General features: G+C 44.8%; 2 protein-coding genes across 3 annotated transcripts in view; both read left to right on the top strand.

Annotated features, from left to right (window-relative positions):
- RALGAPB (Ral GTPase activating protein non-catalytic subunit beta) overlaps nt 1-17,369 on the top strand; it is a gene marked incomplete at its 5' end in the record, with an annotated part of 67,092 nt that extends 49,723 nt beyond the window's left edge. For both annotated transcript variants that reach the window (XM_080814518.1, XM_080814517.1), the window contains 7 exons: nt 2,396-2,561; nt 5,176-5,298; nt 6,924-7,060; nt 10,364-10,472; nt 11,261-11,339; nt 12,477-12,625; nt 13,320-17,369. In XM_080814518.1, the coding sequence (XP_080670644.1) occupies nt 2,396-2,561; nt 5,176-5,298; nt 6,924-7,060; nt 10,364-10,472; nt 11,261-11,339; nt 12,477-12,625; nt 13,320-13,513 (957 nt within the window). In that variant the 3' untranslated portion in view covers nt 13,514-17,369. The remainder of the gene's footprint in view (nt 1-2,395; nt 2,562-5,175; nt 5,299-6,923; nt 7,061-10,363; nt 10,473-11,260; nt 11,340-12,476; nt 12,626-13,319) is intronic.
- Nucleotides 17,370-19,860: 2,491 nt separating this feature from the next.
- On the top strand, nt 19,861-23,734 carry ADIG (adipogenin; the record flags this gene model as incomplete). The annotated part of the gene is made up of 2 exons (XM_080814703.1): nt 19,861-19,987; nt 23,640-23,734. 2 exons carry the CDS (start codon nt 19,861-19,863, stop codon nt 23,732-23,734), a joined length of 222 nt encoding a protein of 73 aa, XP_080670829.1.
- Between the last annotated feature and the right edge of the window lie 1,911 nt (nt 23,735-25,645).

The following is a 25,645-nucleotide window of genomic DNA, read 5'->3' as shown; positions in this document are numbered from 1 at the left end:
AAGTCATCCACAGATGACTAAAGAAACAACCATAGTAAAGTGTGCTAATTAGAAGCATTTTATAGGAGCCATCAACAGGAAAACCTAACCTCCTTTTGAGAAGGTTAGGAGGAAAATATTTTAGCTGTTATCTGTGGTTACATTGAGAGTGGGTAAAAAGGGAAAAGCAGGTTTTTACTAACAAAGTCATAGCATGTGTAATGGCCCTGGAGAATTCCGTCTTCACCAAATTCACTGTGGAGTCCAGTATACTTGGAGTTTGGGAGAATGTGGGCTTATGATGGCTAGAGGTGAGACTAGTGGACTCCAGGTTATTTGAAAGAACCTGAGAATGGGGTTGATTGCAGAGGTTGGGGATTTGTTTGGAAGAAGTCTCATGCATGGTTCGTATGACAGTAGTAGGGCCATTTTTCTCCTTCCTGTAAAAGAAGACACAGACCGTTGAGGTAGCTCTTAAACTAATTCCATTTCCTTAGCTTTCTAGGCACTGAGAGGGATGAGAGCAGCGCACAGTCTACAGCCTCCTATAGAATGTCTGAGCCCCACCTTCCCTAGCCGCAGCATAGCTTTAGGGTAATTTCTAGCTGCCAGCCAGGGCCTGCAGGTTGAATCTGCTCATCTATTGTGTCTTGACTAACTTTTCAGAAATTGTTTATTTAAAACTTCCACTTCTAAATAACAATTTTAATTGAAAGAAAACTGGAAGTGGCTGTCAAATCAGTTTCCTGACACTTACAGGACTATGAAGGGCTGTGGGTGAACTACATAGAGTACTTCTGACAACAAGTGTTTAAGATGTGATGGCCTGGCAAGTTTCACCCAGTGGGTTGACAAGTAACAGAGGGAACACCCCATATTTTGATTTGCTCAGGCCTCTGTATGGTCTTGAATAGATTAGCACTGATGAGCCACATCTGTGACTTGTGGACCGACTCCATCACTGTCATTTGGAGAGTTTTAAGAATAGTGATTCCAGGATCCTACTTTTGCTGATGGTAGAAGGTCTGCAGTGATCTAAGAGAATCTCATGTTTAAGATGTTGCCCAGGTGGCAGATTTATGTTTCCCTGGTCCTATAGAATCAGTGTCCACTCACCCCTCTCTGAATCCAAGAATGCCTCAAATCTCTGTATGCTGATTTTGAGTGTTATATCAACAGTGTTATCTGTTGCTGTGTTCAGTGTCAGGCGATCCTTTTACTCTTTGCTTTTATGTTGTGTGATCTGCTTATGTGTTTTATAGATGCAGTTCATACTGCAGACTTTTAATATTGCCGATATTAGATTATAGGTTGAATGATCTTAGATTAAGAACTATAGATCAGATAAATCACTTAATAATTTTAGTCATTTATTCTCACAAGGGAGATAACATTGAATACAAAATGAAATAAAAGTTAAATGTTTTTATAATTATTAAATTAAAAGTTTAGTGGAACAGTCAAGAAAAAAATATTCCCCTGCTGATTTTGATACATTCCCCCCTTTTCATTTATAATTTGTAGAGGATTTCTCATTTTCCTTCCGTTAGTGTAGGATTTTCAACAACAGTACTATTGCTGTTTCGGCTAGATAATTCTTTGTTATGGAAGCTGTCCTACAAATAGGTCACTAGATACCAGTAGCACCCCACAAGCTGTGATGACAGAAGTGTCTTCAGACATTCCAGTTGCCCCCTGAAGGGGGAATCACCCCCATGGAACTATGATTTTAGAGACTTCCCTTTTTGAGATAAGTAAAAAGCCCAGGTATTAAATCTTATATTTAGTGAAGAGGGGAGAACCTTCAGGTCATTCTGTTTTTTTCTGGAATGGCTGCATTCTCTTTTATGGACTAGGGGAATGATGTTTTCTCGCTTGTTTGTTAATTATACCTAATCTTTATTGAATTTTTAATAGATTTGTACTTTTTATATCCTTTCTTATGATGTGTAATAAAATAATCACATACTTGTGTAATGTATCTCACTAACCAGACAGTAAAGTCTGTGAAAACAGGGACATAGCAGTTTTAATTTACTTTAAGTAAACTTGTCTGGTTCAGTATTGTTTTGCAAGAGGGGAAGCTAAAGGCTTTACTTGCATTATCTCAGCTACTCTTCGCAAACGTCATTATTATCCCTACTTTAGAGTTGAAGACACTGTTAACAGTGAGGTTAAGAAACTTTCCTAAGGCCCAGCTAGGATTTGAACCCAAATCTGTCTAACTAGAAGCATCATTTTTTTTTTTAACCAAAGGGATGTATTCCCAAGTTTATTCTGAGCTTAGACTTAATTTGTCAGATACTTTAAAGCTAATGGATTTTATGGAGATTTATTTATTTATTTATTTTCAAGATTTATTTTGATATGCTCTTTTGCTTCCTTCACTATGGCTGATGATTGGTATGTATTTCAGATTTTAAAGAATGTGGAATCTTCCAGAAATGTTCAGCCACATTTCCTAGAATTTTTGCTTTCCCTTGGCTGGTCAGTAGATGTGGGCAGACACCCGGGTTGGACTGGGCATGTTTCCACCAGTTGGTCTATTAACAGTTGTGATGATGGTGAAGGACCTGAACAAGGTAAAACTCATAATGGTCATTGTTTTTCCTCGTTTTGTTACTCTTGGTTTCTCCCTCTTTACTATAAGTTTGTAGTCTTATTTTACAAACAAACCAACCAGAGGTATATTAAAGAAAACTTTTCTTCCCCTAATTCAACTCCTCACAAGAGGCCACTTAACTCTAGTTTGTATATTCTCTCAGACGTCTTTTGTGTAAATGGGAAAAAAATATAGACACATAAAGGTAGTTAATATAAAATTCATGGCTTAAATATCACAAGGCTAATAAGTTCCCTTTTATATTGTGAATGAGCAAATTCTGTTTTGTATAACAGTATTGTAATAAATCAAGATTTATTTGCTAACAAGTTTGCTAACGTATATTTTGCCCCATACAGTTTTCTATTAACAGGTGTGTTTTATAGATATCGTGGCTATCGTTAAAAGTTACATTCTTGGGACATTCTATAAAAACCTTTGTAGTAAACACCTGACTATCTTGGAGAGATTCATGCCCATATCTACAAATCTTCTTGGGGAACTATAATCAGAATAATAAATACCAGGGCAAGTATAAATTTAAACTTAAGACCTTTGCCCCTCCTGGCTCTTTGTTCTGAGGGCTCCTGAAGTCACTGGAGAGTTAATATTATCTCTGAAGTGGGTGATACCTGTGTCCGGTGCTTTGAATTATCAGAGTTGCTCTGTTAACCAGATTGTACTCTCTCAAGGTTTCCTACTGAATACTGTGGTGACTTGTGACCTGTCATTTTTTCTGCTTTCAGTCAAGGTTAAATGGAACTATTTGGGGATATACTCTAATTTTAATTTCCACATATCCTTTAATAATATGCTTGAGTATATTTAATTCCTATAAGTAAACTGATAAAGAATATGCATATTTTTCAATTTGATAAATGTATCATTGGATGCTTACGGTTGCAGTAATAGAAAACTTGACCCAAACTGGCTTATATTTTAAAGGTCCTTTATTGTCTGATGTAAATGAAAATTCCAGAGGTTAGTGTACATTTTTGTTGTCATTTGATCAGCACCCTGTTCCCTTTCTCTGCAATTTTCCTTCAGCTCTGCTGTTCATATATTGATTTTGTCCCTAGCCTGGCTTCTCTCATAGTATGGAAAGGCCGTTCCAGGCTTTACATTTACATACCAACCCTAGCCCAAAGAGGAGAGATTAGCTGGGTCTCAGTACCTCCCTACACCCAGGTGCTAAGATACGCAGTGATTTGGCTACTCCAGACCTGTTGCTATGGCAGGAGAGATGGACTGACACTGGTGGAGAGCTGTAGACAAGGTACAGCCGGTATAAAGGGTCAGTTTCACTTACAGTTCGCACCTGCTACAGAATGCAGGAGGACGGAGTGGGTGTTGGGGCAATAACCAAAGTGTCTACTATAGTAGACGCAGTGTGCATTCCCAGTGTCGAAACCAGGAGCTGGCAAACTACAGCCCATCCTATTTTTGCAAATGAAATTTTATTGGAACTCAGCTACACTTGTTAATGTATTGTTTACGACTGCTTTCGTGCTGCGGTGCTCTCATACTTGAGTCATTATGGCAGAGACCATTTGGCCTACAAAACCTTATTTACTATCTGATCCTTCACAGAGAAAGTTTGTTAACCTCTGGTCTAAACTTCTGTGTGCCACATCCTCACCAACATTAGGTATCTTCCAGTCTGTTAGCTGAGAAATTTTCTGGTTGTTGTTTTTTTTTTTTTTTTTTTTTTTTTTTTTTTTATTTGACAGATCACAAGCAGGCAGAGAGACAGGCAGAGAGAGAGGAGGAAGCAGGCTTCCCACCGAGCAGAGAGCCTGATCCAGGGCTCGATCCCAGGACCCTGAGATCATGACCTGAGCCGAAGGCAGAGGCTTTAACCCACTGAGCCACCCAGGCCCCTCCAATTTTCTGTTTTTAATTAAGATTGAGTTTCAGCATTTTTTCATACTTTTATTTCTCTCCTGAGAACTACTTGTTCATTTCCTCTTCCCAATTTTTTTTAGGTTGTTGGTCTTTTTTGTATTACTGGTAGGGCATTATGTTCATTTTAATTGAGAACTATACTAGCTCTCAGGAACGTTACTTTTGTTCATTCATTCTTGCTGGCTTAGAGCAGATACTATTAATCAAAATGCCTGTATGTTTTATGTTCTGTCACTGAGCTCTGGGGAAGGTGGAGCAGAAGCAGAGCTGAGGAGCAGTAGAGAGAGACCAGGGACAGGAATGCCTTGAAAGCAAGAGTATGAAACACACAGACACCTGCCCTAATTCTGTTCAGAGGTTTGTGGTGGTTGTCTTCCTTTGGATTATTACCTCTTCCCGAAAAACTGGTTTCATAATCTGCCTCATACAGATGAGTTCAAGGCTTTGCTAATCAGAAGTAGACTAATTTAGAGTAGTTTCAGAAACTGTGAATTTAAGATTTTATCATTTAAATTTAGTGTAAAGACATAAACACTTATAGTTTATTCTTCTTAAACACTCATTGGTTCTTGCTGGAAATGTGCCTTCTGTTGATTTCCATTTTATTAAACAGTTAAAATTTCATGAAGCAGGATGAAACTGATTTTTCCCACTTTTTGGAGCAATAATGTAGTATTTCTCATTCCTAGATGAAGTTATTTCTTCTGAAGACGTTGGGGCTAGCATTTTCAATGGACAGAAGAAGGTGCTGTATTATGCCGATGCCCTTACGGAAATAGCTTTTGTAGTTCCTTCTCCTGTGGAGTCCCTAAGTAAGAGCATTTTTTGTATGGTGCTGTTTTAAAATCTATTTTTGTATTCACTGGTTTGTGCAGTATTTTTGCATTGGGAGATATTCTGAAGTCATCTAAGTCATTGTTTAACTTCTAAGGCATGGTAGCATTTAGATTATGCAGAGGTATAGGATGTTAGCTCTTTTTAACTTTCTTAAGGACACTAGTTAAAGACAGGTAGACTGAACCTCTCATAATAATCTTTAAGTAGGGAAGGGGACCCACTTCAACCTGTTTTTTGTCTTTCTTTAATTAATATGTAGAAGGCTTGTTTTCCAGTTTATTCATTTTTTTTTCTCTATTTATGAATGGGCCCCCCACCTACTTGCCTCTTTCCATGTGAGAGGCTTATGTGGAACCTCAGAGAATCCTACAATTGGAAGACTCTCTACAATTGGAAGATAGCATCTGGCTGATCTTCTGACACCAAGTAGGAGAAACTGCAAAGCCTAGAAAAGGTGGCAAATTAAGCCTGTTCTTCAAAGGATCAGGAGTGATTTATTACTTCTCAGTCTGAACCCATAGTCTTATCTTGCCAAGAACCTTTGCTCCTCCCAAATTAAGCCCACTTCTTTGTGACTGACCAAGCAGTAGGTGGAATATTTTCACCTTCTTCATTGAGACCATCTGTAGGATGGGCTGCTATATACATCACACTGTTACAGTCTCATCTCTAGGCTAATGACTTCTCTCATGCCCTTACTCTGGCGGCCTCCTGACCTTTGTACTTGGGCCTTTGATTTCCTACACCAGCGCCGCCCCCCCCCCCCCCCGCCCCAACCCCTGTCTTATTTTCTCCGGCCAGTTGTGTACCTGGCAAGAGAGACCTTTCATGGTCTAGGTCAGTATCCCTAGCAGCTGTTTGCCTTCACGTCAAGACTGTGATCTACTACTGTAATTCCAGAAGCCAGGCCCCATTTGTCCTCTCTGAGTTGAGTCCCTGCTTCATCTCTAGCCCAGCCTGTTTGCACCAGCGGAGCTAGAGCCTTGTCCTTGTACTTCAGTTGCCACAGTTGGGTCTTCACCTCTTGTCAGGAAACGTCCTGTGTGCTGACTGTGCCCCTGCTCCAACTCAGCCTCCTCCAGTTTCTTGAGATTTGTTTTTGTGTTTGTTTTTTTCTGACTCTGTGTGTTTGTCTCCAATCAGATCACTTCTTAATCACAGAGACTAGGTACTCCGTGGCTTCGGAATGCCCCTGTGCCACTTGGTACCATGCTACATGATGAATATGTAATCAAAATAATTCAGAGTGTAACAGATGGCTTATATTCTGCATCTGAAAAGTCAAAATATTTTCTAGTCTTACCTCAGTTATCCTGTAGCACAGGAGCTGACAACTGTGGCGCACAGGCCAAAATCAGACCACTAAGTACAGTTTTCCCATTTTTAGCGTTGTAAATAAAATGCAGAGGAGAATATGCCATAGAGACCTACATAACCAGCAAAGCCTAAAATATTTACTGACCCCTTACAGAAAAAGTTTACCAGTTTTTTTGTCTAGAGGCATTACTTCTCTTAAGTGACTTAATTTAGACCATTAGCATAATTAAACACTTGTCTAAAGAAATAGTAAATATAATTGATTTTTTTCTTTACTCTATAGCTGATTCTTTGGAAAGTAACATCTCGGACCAAGATAGTGATTCAAATATGGATCTTATGCCTGGAATTCTGAAACAGCCATCCCTGACACTTGAGCTTTTCCCTAATCACACAGACAATCTTAATTCCTCACAGCGGGTAAGTAACTTTGTTGATAGAGCTCTGAAAATTTGTCATGCAGTGGGAGTAATTATAGAATCATGCCTTTAGTCACCTTTTAACTGTAACGTAGAGAGTAATGATAGCAGTGCTGATTCATTAGTATCTTAATTTTTTAAAATCAAATTCTCACAGTTTTCTTTTTTTCAGCTTGCAGCAAGTAGACAAATAAGACAGCCTCGTTGTTTTCCTTGATTTGGCCATTTTGGTACCATGCTTGGGTCTCTCACCCATTCCTTCTCAGGCTTAAGTTTTTATCCGGCCCCTGAAATATCCATTAAAGGTACAATAGTAGGGGCGCCTGGGTGGCTCAGTGGGTTGGGCCTCTGCCTTCAGCTCGGGTCGTGATCTCAGGGTCCTGGGATTGAGCCCCGCGTTGGGCTCTCTGCTCGGCGGGGAGCCTACTTCCCACCCCCTCTCTCTGCCTGCCTCTCTGCCGACTTGTGATCTCTCTCTCTCTCAAATAAATAAATAAAATCTTTTAAAAAATGAAAAAAAAAGGTACAATAGTAGTGGGGTGCCTCGGTGGCTCAGTTGGTTAAACATCTGCCCTTTGACTCAGGTGATGATCTTGGGGTCCTGGGATCGAGCCCTGCATTGGGCTCCGTGCTCAGCAGGGAGCCTGCTATTCTCTCTTCCTCTGCACCCCCCCGCCCCTCCCCACTCGTGCACACGCTAGTTCTCACTCTCTCAAATAAATAAATAAACCTTAATAAAGAAAAGTACAACAGCAGCTGTATGTTCCACGTCTTTAATCATGCAACATTCAACTTAAGTCTACTCTGTACAAATGGTAGCACTTTGGAGACTAGCCCAGTGTATGACTAGACGTAATGAGTGAGACACACAGCAGCCCTGCAAGAAGGGAGCATTTTACTTTTATATGATTTTTCTTGCCGTATGAGTAGATGTTATGTCTTTATTTTTGTTTTCTCCTCATATTACCTCTTCATCCTTACTGGAAAGTGGACAAGTGAGTGATAGGAGGGTATAGGATCCTTTCATAAATGTGAGAAGATTGATTTGTAACAAATAATAAGAAAGACAAAAGAAATGTAAACTTGATTGAAGCAGAGGTTTTCTTGGCAGGAGATTTCATGTACATCTTTTCCTGGTGGGGCCTGTAATTGATTATTCTTTCCTGTTGATGATTCTTCTGTTGGCGTCTGTAATGGGCAGTTATTCACGTAATTGCAGTTGGGTGGCATGGCTCTTTTTTCTAGCCTCCTGCTTTAGTGAGGTTTCCCTTTGTTAATTTCTACACTACTATCTAAAAAAATAAAAATGTTATCTCATTAGATGCAGAAAAAGCAGTTGACTTTAAATTCAACATTCATTCATGACTTTCAGCAAACTCTGAATAGAAGAGAACTTTCTGAACCTGAGACAGAGCTCTACTGGAAGCCTAAGGTTATACTATACAGTATTGTTGACTGCTTTCCCCCTGAATGGAGGACAAAGCAAGAATATTTGCTCTCACCACTTGCATTCAACATGGAGTCCTATACAGGGAAATATGACAAGAAAAAGAAATAAAGTGCATTAAGTATTGGAAAGGAGAAGTAATACTGTATGTATTTGCAGATGACATGATCATATATGTAGAAACCCTGAGGAATCTTTTTTAAAAAATCTACTAGATCTGCTGAGTGAGTTTATTAAGGTTATAGGAAAAAAGGCCACCGTGTTAGGCTGAATTCTAAGATGACCCCCAGGGACTCCTGCCCCCTTATGATGTCCTCCCCATGTGTGTGTGTAGAACCTGTGAATATGATGAGCTATCCTGTAATTATGTTCTATTATACGGCAAAAAGGATTTTGTGGATATAATTATTAAGGTTACTTTGAGTTAAAAGAGATTACCCAGGTAGGCCTGACCTAATCACAGGAGCCCCCCCTCCTTTTTTTTTTTAAATTTTATTTGAGAAAGAGTGTGAGAAAGAGGGCATGGTAGGGGGAAGGGCAGAGGGGGAAGCAGACTCCCCACTGAGCCGGGAGCCTGATAGAGGGCTCGATCCCAGGACTGCAGGATCATGACCTGAGCTGAAGGCAGATGCTTAACCAACTAAGCCACCCAGGCACCCCATAGGAGCCCTTTAAATCTAGGGCTAAAGTCAGATTCAGAGCTGACTAGGAGCCATGGTAAGAAAATGGTCTTTGTGTGTGGCTGGTGTCTGCCACCAATTTGGGGAAGATCTCTTAGTCACAGCCATTTTCTGTGACTGCCAGAACACAAATAGAAATGGAAATAAGAATCTAGGGGAATTGCCATGGGCTCTATCATCCGAACACAGGTATATTTCTGTGCTAATAAAGCAGTTTTATTTTTAAAATTCAACTTAGATATGAGATTCTCTCTTTTGTCCACATAGCTTTGTTTAGGGCTTTAGTACAAACTCCTCCCTACTATATGCCCTAACATTGGTGTTGCTCAGTGCCAGTTTGCTAAAGGGGAGCCATAGAGGCCTGCTAGCCCTTGAGAAACTGCATGCCGATCAGGTAGGCAGGGAAGCCAGAAGCGGACTGTATGATAACAAAGACACAAGCAACTCTTTTTTTCATTCTATTGTCAAGAAAAAGGACTTTTTTGGCCTAGATTGCAGTAGGAAACCTCTGGCCTAGAAATGAGAACTAGAAGTAACTTGCTGATGGGACATTTTAGAGATTAGGATCCCCAGGCAAACCAGTGACGTTGCTGAGGTGAGGAAAGCATTCTGCTTACTGGCTTTGAGGAAAGCATTCTGCTTACTATCAATAGACTCAAATTCTTTGAAGCCCTCATTAAGACATTGCCTGCAAATTTTTTAAAGATTTTATTTATCCATTTATTTTAGAGAGAGAGAGTGCATGCTAGCGGGTGGAAGGGTGGACAGAGGGAGAGGGAGAAAATCTCCAGCAAACATGGGGGGCTCGATCCCACAACCCTGAGATCAGGACCTGAGCCGAAACCAAGAGTCAGACGCCCAACCGACTGAGCCGCCCTGGCAACTCCCCACCAAGTTTTATTTTTATTAATGTAAATTATAATTGGTCAGTATTCCTTATCTTCTTTGGGAATCTAAAACCCTCGTTTCTTTGTTCTAGGCTGAGACTTGATAAACAGGAGTCAAAGAAGAGCTTTTTTGCAAATATATTTTACTTTTTTCCTGAAGTGATTTCCCGTGACCTGATACTTACATCACTGGGCAGCTTGATGAATATGTGGTTGGGTCATTTTATTAAGTCGCTTCTTTTTTTTCCCTCCCCCTTTTTCCCTTTTCTGCTTTTCTCTACCTCATATAGCTTAGTCCCAGTTCCAGAATGAAGAAGCTGCCTCAGGGTCGCCCTGTGCCTCCCCTTGGACCTGAGACAAGAGTTTCTGTAGTCTGGGTGGAGCGCTATGATGATATAGGTACTGTGTAAGGACTTTGTCCATAAGTAAAATTATTGTAGAATGACAGTGACTTGCTGAATGTCTAAAGAGAGGAAGCACAGATGTGGTATGGTGGCCAGAAGCTGGGGCTGGAGTTCAGCAAGCCTGGGTTGGCATCCTGGCTCCACCCCTCACTCAATTTCTTTAAGCCTTAGAGTACTCATCTGTTAAATGGAGACACTCATGGCATGTCCTAGTTGTGCTGATTTGATGAGACTAGTGGATGTAAAACTTTCAGCTATTCTTGATATCACAGTGAATGGCTTGTTGTGAGTTGGTCCCACTCCATGTAGCTCCCAGTCATCCCAGGACCTCTGGAAAGGGGAAGGGGGAACAGTTCCCTCACCTCTGCATGAACCCTACTGTCTAGTTCTGGTGTAAAGATTAATTTGTCCTTAGGAATTCTGCTGTGGGTAAGTTTCTCATGATTTTTATGTAAGTAACATAAGAGCATTAGAAATGCATACTTAGCCTAGTATCTCATCCAGCTCAGGGTTTGTGGAAAAGTGTGATCATTGCTTTCCAACCAAGCTCTCAAAGACCACAGATCATGTTCTATAAATATTCAGCTTTAGATGCACTTAGCTAAAATTTGTCTTGAGGGAGATTTCTTTTTGGTAGGAATGGTCAGGATTATGTATTTTAGGATATCACAATCCATATATTCATTGCACACTTGTATAAAGAGATTAGGAAATTAGATTTCATACTATTTATTTTAGAAATATGAGGGAGATATTAATTGTAATGCTGTTACTTTCTTCCAGAAAACTTTCCCCTCTCAGACCTGCTGACAGAGATCAGTACTGGTGTGGAAACTACTGCAAACAGTAGCACTTCTCTGAGGTACACTCTTTATTTGTGTCGAGCTCACCAGCAAAATCTATTCGTTACAGTATGTCAGTTGTGATTTCATAAAGATGAGGAAACAAAAGGGATGGAGGCAATAGGAAATAAACATAAGGAAAAAAAATCAAAGAAGTTGGTAGATACATGCACAAGGTGATAAATTAACAGGCATTTTAAAATGGCATAATTAATTGCAATTTTATGTTTTTCTGCAGCAAAGAGAAAAGTGAATAGGTGGAAGCAGTTGAGCGTTAATGAAGACTGCAACAACAGACCGCCGATATTAGATAGAAGTAATAGAGTTAAATTGGTCAAAACATTCTGGATAGTTAAAATGTCCTAACTAAATGAGCTATTCAATGGGAAAATATTTCTAAGTAAAATGTAATGTTAACCTTATTATAGTAGTAAGATTCCTATTTTAGCTGCCCATACACAAAAAGGATAAAAGGGTATAATTAGATTCTAAAATTAGTAACAATGTATCTCTATAGGCTTTATAGTCAAGACCTTTTGCTTTCTTGCTTGCTTTTGGTTTAAATAGGTATTTTAAAACAATTCACAAGAAGTGCCATTATCATCTCTGTTTTACAAATGGAATAAAATAGGCTGATAGAAATTATTCTACAGTATCACACATTCAGTAAATGAAAGAGAAGGTGTTCTGAACTCAGGCTTCTGACCCCAGATGCCAACCTTATTTCATACATCAGAGATCTGCCCTTGATACCAAGTTACATAACCTGATTTGTATTGCATGTAAGATGAATTGTTCCCCACAAGAAGGAGGAACTAAGTGAAAGTCCCATAGTTGGTTGCTGGATCTCCCCCCCAGAGATTCCTCTCCCTTTGCTTCTATCCTGTGTCCCTAGTGGTTTTAAAACACATTTTTGAGCCCTTTTTTATTAATTTGAAAAGCCCAACCCCAGTGATGGGCATTAGGGCCAGATGTTAATGGGGGTTTGGGGTGGGGTGCAGCAACGTGGGCTCCCAGAAGGAGGATTCTGAGCAGTGACAAATTGGGTCCTATCAGACTACGTCAAGCCTGGCATCAAGTGTCCTTAATTTTCTTAAATTACACATGGAGAACTTCAGCTTTTATATGGTTGGGATAAAAAGTTTTCTTTTCTTAAGATCTACCACTCTTGAAAAAGAAGTTCCTGTCATCTTTATCCACCCTTTAAACACTGGATTATTCCGGATAAAAATTCAAGGAGCCACTGGAAAATTTAACATGGTCATCCCGCTTGTGGATGGGATGATTGTCAGCAGGCGAGCACTTGGTAAGGCCTTCATATATAGCCAGAGTTAAGGTTTCTCTCTTTTTTAAAAAATTTATTTGCTTAAATATTTTTATGAACCAAGAAGTAAAAATAAGGAAATGGTGATATTACTTAATAGATCCTACATGTAGAAAATGCTGTGGTTTGGGGCACCTGGGTGGCTCAGTTGGTCAGGCGTCTGCCTTCGGCTCAGGTCATGAGCTCAAAGTCCTGGGATCGAGTCCCACATCAGGCTCCATGCTCAGCGGGAAGTCTGCTTCTCCCTCTCCTTCTCCCTGCTTGTTCTCTCTCTCTCACAGTTGCTCTCTCTCAAATCAAATCTAAAAAGAAAAAAAAGAAATTGCCAACTTGTTAACTAAGAAGCATGTTTTATTCTTTTTTAACTGTGCTTCATCTACTTAAGTACATGTAGAACTATGATTCACAAACTTCCAGGCCTAGAAAATCAGAGAGCTGTTTATAATCCAGGGCAGGAAAATGGGTTGTCAGACCAGATTTACTTCTGTTTTCCCTGGTTTATTTCTTCTAGCAGTTTTATCTCAGTAGAATGTTGTCTGTTTCTCCAGGGACAGGGAGTTTTGTACATGGAATGAACTAGGTTTGACTTTGTAGAGAGTAGTTCACTTTGAATACTGATAGTTCACCTAGACAGCTCGTTACTCACGTTGAATTTAATACCCTCTGTTTTTTCAAGGTTTTCTGGTAAGGCAGACTGTAATTAATATTTGTAGAAGAAAGAGACTGGAGAGTGACTCCTACAGTCCACCACATGTCCGCCGGAAACAGAAAATCACAGACATCGTCAACAAGTACCGGAATAAGCAGCTGGAGCCAGAGTTTTATACTTCACTTTTCCAGGAGGTTGGACTCAAGAACTGCACTTCTTAGACACTGTCTGTCTAGGACTCTTGAACTCCAGTTTGGGGCTATGATATCAGAGCAAAACAATTGGATAGGTGATCACTGTAAAAAGAAAAACCAATCACTCCCCAAGAGCTTACTGTTTAATCACCAGAATAGAAGAAACACATTATAAACCCATTTGATAGAAGACTTTTGGCTTTCTAGTGAAATGGGCTCCCAGACACAATCATATTCCTGCTGGTAATGATGATATACATTTTAGCCATAAACTTTCTTTTAAAAGTGACAATTTTAGTTAAATATAAGCCTTTTGAGGAGAAAGGCTTCCTGCATCTCAGTTAAACACGTGCATTGGTAGTATCAAATTTGCAAATTAGAAGTTGAAGATAGTTTTATACTTCACTTTTTAGGAGGTTATGTTCAGAATTAAAATCTGTCTCAGAATCTTCCAGGACATTCAAAGACTCATGCTGATGATAGCACGGAGGAGAAGGAAAGAAATCTCAGCTTTCTGCTCACTTGTAAGTTCATTTGTCGTCCAGCTGTCCAACTGACAGAAATGAGCATAAATGTGTTTTGTTTAGGTAAGAAGCCTGACATTAAAATATTTCATGTTTCCTCTCCACATTTCACAAAGTTACGTCCTCATTACTGCATCGAAGGCCTCAGTTTCTGGGCAGCCCAGGAGCAGATCTACAATGGAGGCATGGCTGTGTCCTTTAAAGGGGACACAAGTGGCGTTGGGGTTAGAAAGTGAGACAGCAGTGATGCCTCCACTCTCTCCATTGCTGTATGGCTTGGGACATGATGACAGGCTAAGCATTCATAATTCCTTGGTAATTTCTTGGTTAAATTTTGAGAAATGTAAGTCACAACAAGGGTTGAAAATTATTTGGTTTCATCCATTGACTCTTATTTCAGGACCAAGCAGGAAACTGCAGTAGTTTATGAAGGATTCTAATTTGGGGTTCAGGAAATAGCCTCTCAACGCTACTAATTCAGATCTCTCCCAGAGCGCTACTGGATTTCATCGTAATTGACAAACATTAGTGACCACCCCCTAGGGTGACTGCTGTTAGAAATGGCTGTTGTTGTCATGTTTTCTGGACTTCTGCCAGCTGAAGGCACAACAAATCCCTGCCCGGTTTTTGGAAATACTTCTGTTACCTCACTGCTACTTTTCTGCCAGGGATAAATGTTTTGAGGTGGCCAGACCCAGAACAACCTTCCAAGGATTCCTGTTACAGTGCTAGAGTATACACTGCTCATTTCTCCTATTTTTCCATGCTTTCTTCTTTATTAAGATTATTTTATGTTAAGAAAATAAGTGACATTTGAAGTCGAGGAGTGCTCACGGCTGTGTTAGGGGTGGTTTCCCACGTGAACTCTGGAGTCAATAGACTGTAGGTCAGGGCCGCGATGGTGTGTTTGGTTTGATGTTTGGGGAGTTCATTTGAGGGTGGGGGATAATGTAGGGCCTGGTTCCCTGTGCAGATATTTCTATCCCAAAAGTATGTGTTTTGTCATCTATGAGCAAGAAATTTGGGTATCATAGCAACTCTTGGTTTTAAGTTTGCTGTACCTGTTTCTTCATATTTGTTTTAAGCTCAGGTAAAGGTTACCTCCTCCTTCTGTGACTCCAGTTTCCATTCAGAGTATGGTATTTTTGAATAATTGATTTTCTTTTTAATCTGGGCAATAAATTGATGTTTCCAGATGGTAGCATGGGGGTAGGGGGTGTAGGATAAAGATGAGCAAATTCTACTCTAGAAATATCTTATTAACTCAGCAGGTGTAAAGTGAAGTTTAACAACTTTCATGGAAATTCCAAGGGAATTTCAAGGGAAAAATGGGCCTTTTTTCTGGTGGACTTAAACAAAGAAGGCTTAAATCAATACGCAACTCATAACATTCCAGAGGTTAAAAATAACTGATGTAGGTGTGCTTCCTCAGTGTGATTCTTCAGATAAAACCTCTAGCACATATTTACTGTCAGCAAAATATACTGTGATGTGCGTGTTGAGGGTAGGCTTCCTGATCCTTCCGTTTGCTCTCATTTCTGGCAACTCTTTGTAATTCTCCTGAGAAGTGAATAACCGTGTTGAATGCAGTTTGTAATCTGGAAGCCTATGATCTCCCAGGGAAGGAGGGATAGATGCAGAGCTGTGCAGCCCCCGAAGGCATGTGTACAGCACAAACAGAACATAGGGGTACATCTACCTCGTGAGGTGCCCCTTCCTTCTGCTCAAAATAACATTTACCTAAAAAGGGAGTGCGGTAAGAACACTTGGAACACTAGTATGGGTTTGAGTTCATGGTCACTAAGTTCACCCAACTGCCTTTGTTAGAATCACTTTGAATAGAATAATGCCAGAGGAGCATATTTAGTCCCTAGTGATAACCTTTAGTAGTCCACTCGATAAATTTGCTAGCATGTGTTCCTAACCTTCAAAGGGAAGCCAGGACCACTTTGGTCTGTGGCTTAAACAGTATAGTTGCTGCATGTGACAGGTATTATCAGGGGGTGGATGAGTGACAAGGAAAGCATTACCCAAGGGACAGAGGCAGGTAGCCCCTCATAGTCCTTTTTCCCATTCGGGAGATGGGAGCTTTCCTCTTCCTTTCTGGTTGGGAGCACTGACAACAATGAGGAGGCTTTGCCTTTTCTTGGTCAGCCAGCTCCCACTTTTGTCCTGTGCTTCCTCCTAAGACCTCCTCCTACCTAGCATTGGCCCTCCGAAAGGAATAGTTACGTGGTGGTTCACCCCCTCCTGCGCTGGCCATACACACCCATGTGCGTGCATGCTGTCCTCCATTTCCTGGTCCTCGATTTCAGGGTAGCTCATTCTCCTCTGGACTCCCTTACAAATAGAAAAGACCTACGTCTTTGGCCAGTAATGTCGGTTGCCCGCAGGCTGTGTCTATGAGGCCTTTATGAATGGTTACTTTCTGCATACTGTGGGGAAGCATTTGTGAGGCTCTACAGAGTGATATTTAGAGAGACCATCTTCGGCAGCATTTATTTCCGTTGGAAGGTAAGACTTTACCCAAGGTGGAAATCAGCCTTACTCAAAGACCCACTTTGAGGTAGATAGTAAAGATGTATTGGGGGTAATTTGACACTCCTGCTGGCAGTGGTTCTCCATTCAGCATTTTAAAACCCATTCATGTTATAGCTTCCCGGAAGGATTTGATTTATGTGTTTACATGAAACAATAAGTTGAATGAGATGGTCTGTTCTAAGGATTTCAGTGACAGCCTCTTTTCCTGAGATGGAGAGATTGGAGGTAATCCATCCGCTCAGTGTGGAATCAAACTGTGGGTTCTCGGTAGCTGAAGAAGCCATGTACTGTATAGTGTTTTTCTCAGAGCATCAGCTCACGTTCCTCAGATGCTTTTCTTTTTTTAATGGTGAGGGAAAAGGTGTAATTTGGGATTCCACAGTGCCTTGCATATAGTAGGCGCCCAATAAACATTTGTTGAAGCAAACCAAGTTTCCCAAGTCCTTGCCTCTTGCAGTGACCAAGAACATCTTTCTCCTCTGAAGGGCTTGGCAGTTGTGGCTAAAAAACAAACAGTATCATTATTTGCTTGAAATCATATATACAATTTGTATGAATTTCGGTATGTTGCCAAGACATGATCTTTTTCTTATTGTATTTTCTGTAAATATTTCTGGCACTGAACTGTAAAGTAAAAGCGAAATGTAAATACGAAGGTGTACCTGTGTCCCCTCGCCTCCTGTGTTTTCTCTTCATCAGTTAGGGAAAAAGGCCCAGAGGCTTGTTTGTATTTATGCCGATCCTTTGTCCAGAAAAAACCCATGGAATATTGAATGTAATACATTTAGTCAATTAAATTTTAAGGAGATTCTTATCTAATAACGTTGTGTGTGCTTTTGGTGACAGGCTGGGGTTTGACTCCTGCACTGGTGTTTCTAATTTACTCTTTGCAGGGCTGTGTGCTCTGCTTTGCCTGACCTTCCTAATTTAGATCTGTGGGTTTTCACACTGGTTTTGTAGAGTTTCATGGAATACTGAAAGTTAGATTAATTTTTTAACAGAATTACAATTGACATGCAGCATTATATTATATTAGTTCCAGGCTACAACATAGTGATTCGCTGTTTTTATACACGATTAATTACTTCCATAGGTATAAGTTACTCTCTGTCACTGTACAAAGTCATCACAGGGCTTGTGTAATGAAAACACTGCCAGCTGAAACCCGCCGTACAGAGGCTTGTGTTCACCGAGGGGCCGGCTGCCTGTATCTTAGGGACACAGAAAAGCAGCTTTACCTTCTGCCTGCCCCAAATCCGGACTCTGCCAGGGCTAGCAGTCAGGGGAGACGCAGAGGCGGTCATCCTCCCCCTACCTAATGCCCCGTGAGTAAGGTTGGCTCGAGAGGGTTCCACACAGCCTGATTAGCACCTTCCTACCAAGACCACACATGTGGGGAACCAAGGAAACAGCAATGAGAATGGTTAGGGTGTAGGCCTCTGCCAAGAGCTGTCCCTCCAGCCTATCGCTGACTTGACGGGACATTCACATGTGACTCTCTGAGCTGCCTTCCCTGTAATTGTGTGTCTGCACCTGCTCTGCCCACAGGACCTCTAGCCGGTACTTGGTGGCCAGGAAAGCGTCAGGCTGATTGTACAGTGGTCCTGTTTCGGGCTCTGGTGAGAAAATGTCCATTCAAGCCTTTCCCACCAGTGCTGCTCAGCCCCTTCGGGACTCAGTTGTCAAAGGATCCCCACCCCCACCCCAGCCCAAACCTCTCCTGGTCTTGGCCTCTGGGCTCAGAGTAGCACAGCCTGCCAAGGCGCTGTTCTTCTTGGACACACACTGTGATGCCGTCTTGCCCAGGCCGCCCCTTCTGGGGATTCCAGTCTCTAAGTTCCCAGGCTAAGACTCAGCACTGGCTTCCAAACTCCGGCCCCCGCTCCCCTCTCCTCCTTCGACCCCTTCCCTCCTTGCTCTGTGGCTGGCCTCTTGCCTTTCTCCCTGAGCTGGTGTCCTCCTGTAAGGGGGTCCTTCCACCCCAAGCCTCCCCCAGGTCTACCACCCGATTCTTGCAGCTGCTCTCCCAGCCTGGAACTGGGTCGGCCTGACTGTCTGACCCATGCTCTGTGAGCTGCTGTGGCGCCGGAAGCAGGGCTGGATCAGACTGGTTGCTCATTGAGCCTCACCTAGAGTTTCTGAGTAGAACAGGGGGAAGTGTAGGAATCGGTGTGTTTCACAGACGCATGTCGGTACTGACTGAGGTAGCTGGCTCAGAACTCGTGGGGATTGAGTGCTTCTGCCTCACTCCATTCCACAAGCAGCAGCCATTCCACCTGTGAACTCCCCGCACCTGTCAGGCTCCCCGTCTGGCCAGCGTTCCCCTCCAGCTCTGGGATGGTCGGGCCCTGGAGGTCCTCCTTCCCGACACAGGGCCCGGCACATGGAGGTGTGCTACCATATGAATGAGCCAATGACAGGTGAGGTGGGAAGAGAAGATGGCATTTGAGAGTATTCTCCCTACTTGGGAGACAAAGGAACAAGGCTAACTACTTAGAAGCCCCTCACGGAAAACTCTCAAGGAGAGATGCGGAAGTTTCCAGAGTAAATAGTCATTTACTGAGGGCCTCCTCTGTGTTAGAAAGTTTATAAATGGCAGCCCAGTGACCCAGGCTGGCCCAGCAGATTCGTTTTCTTGAGCTAACAGTGTTTTCAGTGCTTGATGCAAATTTTTAAATTGGAAGATTTTGCATAAAAATGCAGATTTGGGGGGCTTTCTTGGGAAAGAAGATGTGCCAGTACCAGGCCTGCCTTTCCCACACAGCAGTTACTGCCTGAAGCTGCGACAGCTGCCTGCTTCGATGCACCAAATTCTATCCAGGTCGCCGCATCCCCCCCTCCCAGTGCCACCAAGTGCACATGTGGGCACCTGTAGCCAGAAGGACGGGTCCTGGGATCCGGCGGGCTCCTGAAGGAACCTGTGACCTCAAATACTTGAACAGCCACCTGGGGTTGGTGTTTATCCCATCATTTCTTCTTCTAGCAGCTTGCTGAAGTAAGAACTCTTTCCATCTTACAAGAGGATCCAAGGAGGTGTCCCATGAACCCACAGCATCTTAGCAGGGATTCCAGTCCAGACCTGCCTGCCTGGAAGCCTGGGCTTTTTGTTCTTGGCCAAGCTGTCTCACCGCCAGTAGTTCCCACTCGCTTGTCCAAAACAGCTCTCCCTTTGCCTGAAAGACACTGACTTCCTTGTTCGGTCATCCGCTCAGTCACAATTGAGCTGAGAGCAGAGTGTGGGCCGGCCCACTGGGTCCCCAGGGCAGCCCTGCCAGCCCAGCCCGGGCAGGCCTGGCTTAGCCACACGCCATGAAGTACCCTCTGGTGCCGCTGGTGAACGACCTCACGTTTTCTTTCCTGGTGTTCTGGCTCTGCCTGCCCGTGAGCCTGCTGTTGGTCCTGCTGATCGTCTGGCTCCGCTTCTTACTGAGCCAAGGTGAGCTGCCCGGGCCAGGACCTAATCCTGGGGCTGGGCAGGGGGTCCCGAAGCTGGGCAGGCGGGTCCTGAAGCAACGGCAGAGAGAAGAGTCCTTCATGCGCTTTAAGTTTCCTTCATGCGCTGGCTGAGACAAGCAGTTGCAGTTGTAGGAGCAAAGGATTCATTGAGTGGTTTAAAGGCCAAGAGTGAGCCCCCGAGTTTGGGAAGCGGTGTGTGTGTGTGTGCACACCTGTGTGCCCTCACAGCCACTGCTAGCACAGAAGGTCTTTGGCACAAATCAGAAAGAGGTAGCCCCTGCCCCCAGATGAATTATTAAAAGGGGCCCTTTGCTGTGACTAGCCAGGGCACAAGGCCGGGGGAACAAGGCATGCGCTGGACTTCAGCCCCTCCCAAGTGTTTCCGTGCAGTAAATAACACGCGATGGGATACGGCAGCGCCAGGCATTTATCGGGTGCTAAGAGACCCCTCACGCTGCTTTCTGCCTGGACTATGCATCAGGAAGGCAGCTGGGTTCTCGGGGTCGCAAGATCATGGAGGCCGACGGACGCTTGTCCTGAACTCGGCGTGCCCCCCAGAGCAACAAGAGGCAGGATGGGGCTGGCCAGGAGGGAAGCCTGGGACTAGTGGCAGGGATGGCCTTCGGCTCCACAGGTGTCCTGTTCCCCTGGGCGCTCCCCTCACCAGGGAGCCTCTTCCTGGGAACGGTTTGACCTCCCACCTCATGCTCCGCAGTTCCAAGACCTTTGGTCAGTGAGGCAGAGAGGGTGCTGATGCGCCGCCAGCTCTGGTCCGATGGCACTGAGACAGGGTAAGCGGTTCATCCCCAGAGCTGCCCCACGTTCTCCAGTGTGGGGGCTGCTGATGCTGTCATTACTGGGAGTTCCTGGCGAGAGCTTCTGGAAAATGTTTACATTCTCATATTCCCGGGGTGGGCTGCCACCTTCCCTGAGGGGCGCAACTTGGACTTTGGGCTGGTGGCTGGTGGTGGACAGAGCATGTGTCCGTGCAGTGGCTGCAAAAGCCATCTCTCTGGAGCCTAGGACGGGGCCCACATTTGAGCCTTGGCCCTTCATCGTTCGGAATAACTGCTAGACTTTCTTGCACACCGTACTAAAGGTTGTGCTAAACACTGATGTGCATCATCTCATTTAATCCTCAGAATAACCCTGCAAAATAATCCTTATGGCACAACTGAGGAAACTGAGGCTCAGGGAGAGGAGCCACGTTCCCAGGTCACACACCCGTGAAGTACTTGAGAGTGCTGGTTATCTGGTGTCACCTCCTGGCTCTGCCTCCCAGCAGCTCTGTGACTTTGGGCAAGTCCTCTCTGAGCCTCGGGTTTCTCATCTATAGGATGGAGAGAATATCAGTCCCTACCCTTTGGGGCTGTGGAGAGATGCGTGTGAAGGGCAGGGCGTCGAGGACATGTACACGTGTGGCACATAGTAGGTGCTCATAGGCTGAGAAATAATCCATTTCAGTGACAGTGTAGACGAGGTGGGAGGAAGCATAGGCGTGTCTTCGGATGGCTTCTCTAGAAGCCAGGAGCACCTCCCCTAAGGTCTAAGGCACTAATCTCCAGCAGTTCATGCTCCTTGAATGCCCTCCTCTAAAACCTCTAAAACCGTCTGCAACCTGCCCTGTCCTGACCTTGTCTCAAACTTCCTCCCACATCTCACACAGCCCTTTGCAAAAAGGCATTTGGTAATTTGCAATGACCAGAAACTGTCCTTAAAGCGAGATACACACAGTCTCCTCTCAGGGGCCCGTCTGCTCAGAACTCTTAGTATTGTTGCCCTGGTAATGTCCTTGTGCCAGGGTCTGGGCCTGTCGGGGTTTGGGGGAGCTGCTTCTCAAGGGGACACCTGGGCTGGCAGTTTTCTGTTCTGCTGTTGATCTCATTGGAATCAGTCTGGCCTGGAATCAGGTGTGAAAAGCGGGAAGGACTAGCTCTGACCCCCCTGCTCAGCAGGGCCGTTCCAGGGCCCAGAAGGTGGCGGGTTTGGGCGGGGGGTGCCATGGGCCCCAGGAGGACATGCTTTCTCAAGTAGGTGAGGGAGCAAGGGGAGGAGAAGGGAGCTGCCCGGCAAGCTTGGCACCGAGGCAAGAAAAGGTCGTGGGCAGCTGAGCCCTGGAGAAGCTGGCCAGTGGGGACAACTGATTCTGGACCATGACAGGAGAGAGTATGCAGCCCTGTGTGCCCTTCAAGGGGAAGGGGCTCCTCTGAGGACATTTCCTTTGTGATCAGAAAGGAATTTGCAGCAAGAAGAAGAGAAACCTCCGAAGAGTTGCATTTAGGGCTGAAACATGCCTGTCCCACCCACCTCAGGGTGATCCTGGGAGCAAGGGGTTAAATGCAAAGCTCCCTTTGAATCCCCTGACGTCAAACTGGTGCAGCGGATGGAACATGGGACAACCACAGGGCCCTGGTGCTGAGAGGCCGACTGGAGCCCAGCCCCACCGTTTCCTGGCTGGGAGCCTGGACGTTCCGCCTTCCCCAGCCTTCCTCATTGGCAAATTGCAACTAACACTAGTAATTCCTTCAAGATGTTGTCGACAGGATTAAATGAGAAAATGCACGTGCAATACTTAGCACTTAGCGTGTGTTCAAGAAACAATCACGACCTGTAGTGAAGAGTGGACCCTTCAAGCCCTCACACTGGTTTGTAAATCCTCATCACTCCCTCCTCATAGGGCTGTAATGTGCCCATTCTACAGATGAGGAAATGAAGACTGCCTCTCCTGTCTCCTGCTCTTGGTCTGCCAGCGGAGGGCTCTCTTCAGTCTTCACTACTTCTCTGCCATCAGTATAGTAAGGAGGAGGATTCCCCTCTCCCTCCTCCCTCCTCCTCCACCTTGCCTTCCCCGGATAAGTCATGGTGGCAAGCTCACACACCTAGCTAACAACACATGCAGGTTTTCCAAAAAAGCATGAGCAGATTGTTACTTGTTTCTCAGTAAAAAGGGGAGGAGATCTGAACCTATACATTTCTCTGAAACTTGCTTGTGATGCATCATGGACATCCTGCAAGTAGAAAGCTACAGGTCTCATGGTTGTTTTAACAGTTTCTGACATGGCACTGGATGGAGGGGTGGCTCTTTGTGCAGTGAGACTGTGCCACTCTCCATCCCCCAGACCCCTCGTGATGGACACACATACACACACACACGCGCGTGCGCACACATGCACGGAGCTTCCAGCATATTTTATTGCTTGTGCGTGCTTCACCACAAAGCAATGCTGCAAGGAAATGTTGCACATACATGCTCAGATACTTGTTAATAAGTGGACTGGTGGACGAATGGATGGATGGTCCAGTCGCTGGGTTTGTGTCTCCCCAGTGCCCGCTCTTGGACCATACTGAATACAAATAGGTCATTTGTTTGCCTCTAGGGCCTGTCCCTATGTAGTAGGTGGGTGTGGCCACTCTCTGAGTCCTAGGACAACCTTTGTTGGTCCCGGTCACCTTCAAGGTCCTCAGGTCTTCCTGAGTTTTCAGGGCTGTCCCATATGCCATGATTCTGCCTTGGCCCCTTGGTCTCAGACAAGGCTACCAGGGATGCCCAGGTTTGGCAGGGGGCTCCCTTGAGGTCAGGGGTAGGAGACAGGATGTGACCACCCAAGATGCCTTATCTTGTACCTCCACAGATTCAGAGGAAAATGACTCAGATGTATGCTTTGACTGGGAGCCCTGGAGCAAAGCCCCAGCCCAGTTTTGCTGGGAGGGGACACTCCATAGCTAAAAGGAGGAGAGGCCCTGCCTGTGAGCCTTCTGTTCAGCCAGGTGAGACCCTTCTGGGAGTTGGGGCGGGGCGGGGGCAGAAACGGGGAGCCTCAGGTCTGACCCAAGGCCTGGGCGGCTGCCATGTTGGATATCCACTCCCTCCACCATGGGACAAGAGCTGCTTGTCTCTACCATGTTGGGGAACCCTCTGCTTCATTCTGTTGAGACGTGTTTTCACCATGTTGGAGGACCAGCCTTCTCTGCCATGAAGAGTGCCTTCACAAAGTTTCCCTACCCTTTACCTCCATGACCTCACCTCCCACCGCTCTCCTTATGGAGGGTCTTTGCCCCCGGTGCTCCCTCCACCTGGAATTCTTCTCCCCCACACCCACTCGGTGCACTCCCTCACCTCTGAGGTTGAGCTCAAATGTCCCCCTTACTCTGCTCTAGATTGTCTTCTGCCATAGCATTACCACCTCCTGATGTGCCCGATAACTAATCCAAAGCCCTCCCTGCACTCCTGACACATAGCTCTTTGGAGGAGGAATGACACGATCCAGTGAGGAAGCTCGCTGATAGTCACTGGACACTTACAAGGCACCAGGGCCTGTGCCGAGCACTTCCCTTTCACAAGCTCGTCTATGAGATCTTAAGAAGAGGGTATCATTCTTACCTCCACTTTGCAAATGAGAACCTGAGTGGCAGAGCAGTAAGTAGTTTGCCCGGAGTAACGGGGCCCTGGCACCTACTGAACACCTGGAAAGGCCTCAGCCACTCCAGAGGAGTGGAATGTCAGCCCTGTGCCAATGACCCCGATGCTCTAATTGTCCTTCTCAGCTCTGTCATCTCCTTGACACCTTTTCATGGCTGGAAGGGGAGTCTTGATTCCCTTGGGTACACAACAAAGCAAAACACCTCCCCTGATGTTGATGAGCTTCTCTCCATCTCCATGAATAGCACCTCCATTGATCGGTCTCATTGCTTGAGCCATAAGTGCAGGAGTCAGTTTTCATGCCTTTTTTCCCTCCCAGCCCACATCCAGTCCATCAGCAAGTCCTCAACTCCATCCCTCATGTGTCTACTTCCCTCTGTCCCCACGAACACCCCAGCCTGATCTATTCCAAGTCTACCGATGCAACGTGTTCCCAACCCCCTCTGCTGCTCCCTGTGGGTCAGTGTGGAGCCCCTGCCTGTGTGGGGTGAGAAGCAAGGGCCCTCACTTAACCTCAGTTACACTGATTCTTAACCTTTCTGGGCCATGGCTTTGACAGCTGAGGGTGCTTTCCCTGGAAAAACACACTCGCGTGCTTGCACTCGGAGCACTGTGCTCAGGCCCAGCTTCACGGTGGTAACCTGTGAGGTCCCATGAGGTCCCATGTTCCGAAAAACCCCGTGCTTGCCTTAATGATCTGCTGTCTCTCGTCTTAAATTTTTTAATTTTTGAACGAGGGGCCCTGTACACTCATTTTTTCCCAGTGGGCCCACAAATTATGTAACCTGCCCTGTTTGTGTACAATTAGTGGGGTGAGGAAAGGAGACTTTTGGACTCTGCTCCAGAACCCTGTCCCATTCATATAGAGCCCTTATCGTCCCATCATGTATCTGTTCCTCTCTCACTCTTTCATTCCATCATCATCTCTAGACTCAACCTGCCATGCTTTTCCAGCCTGGCTTTCCTGGAGTCAGCGGAGCGGTGGCAGGAACCGAGCTGGATGGGAGAGACTCGCCGATGAGGGAAGAGGACTCTGGCAAATGCGGTGCTTCGCGGGGGTCACCGGACTCCGCTCCTCCACCGACGGACTCAGGAAAGCCCCCAGAGGACCCAGCTCTTCTCCCACTACAGATCACCTCCCAGGGTCTTTGGGGAAGAGCCTGAGCCTCTGAAGATGGGATAAACAGGCATGCGGGGAAAGTTGGCCCTCTGAACTCA

Source organism: Martes martes (genome assembly GCF_963455335.1).
Source record: "Martes martes genome assembly, chromosome: 9".
Taxonomy (NCBI): Eukaryota; Metazoa; Chordata; class Mammalia; order Carnivora; family Mustelidae; genus Martes; species Martes martes.
Note: the sequence above shows the minus strand (reverse complement) of the source record. Positions and strands in the feature narration are given on the sequence as shown.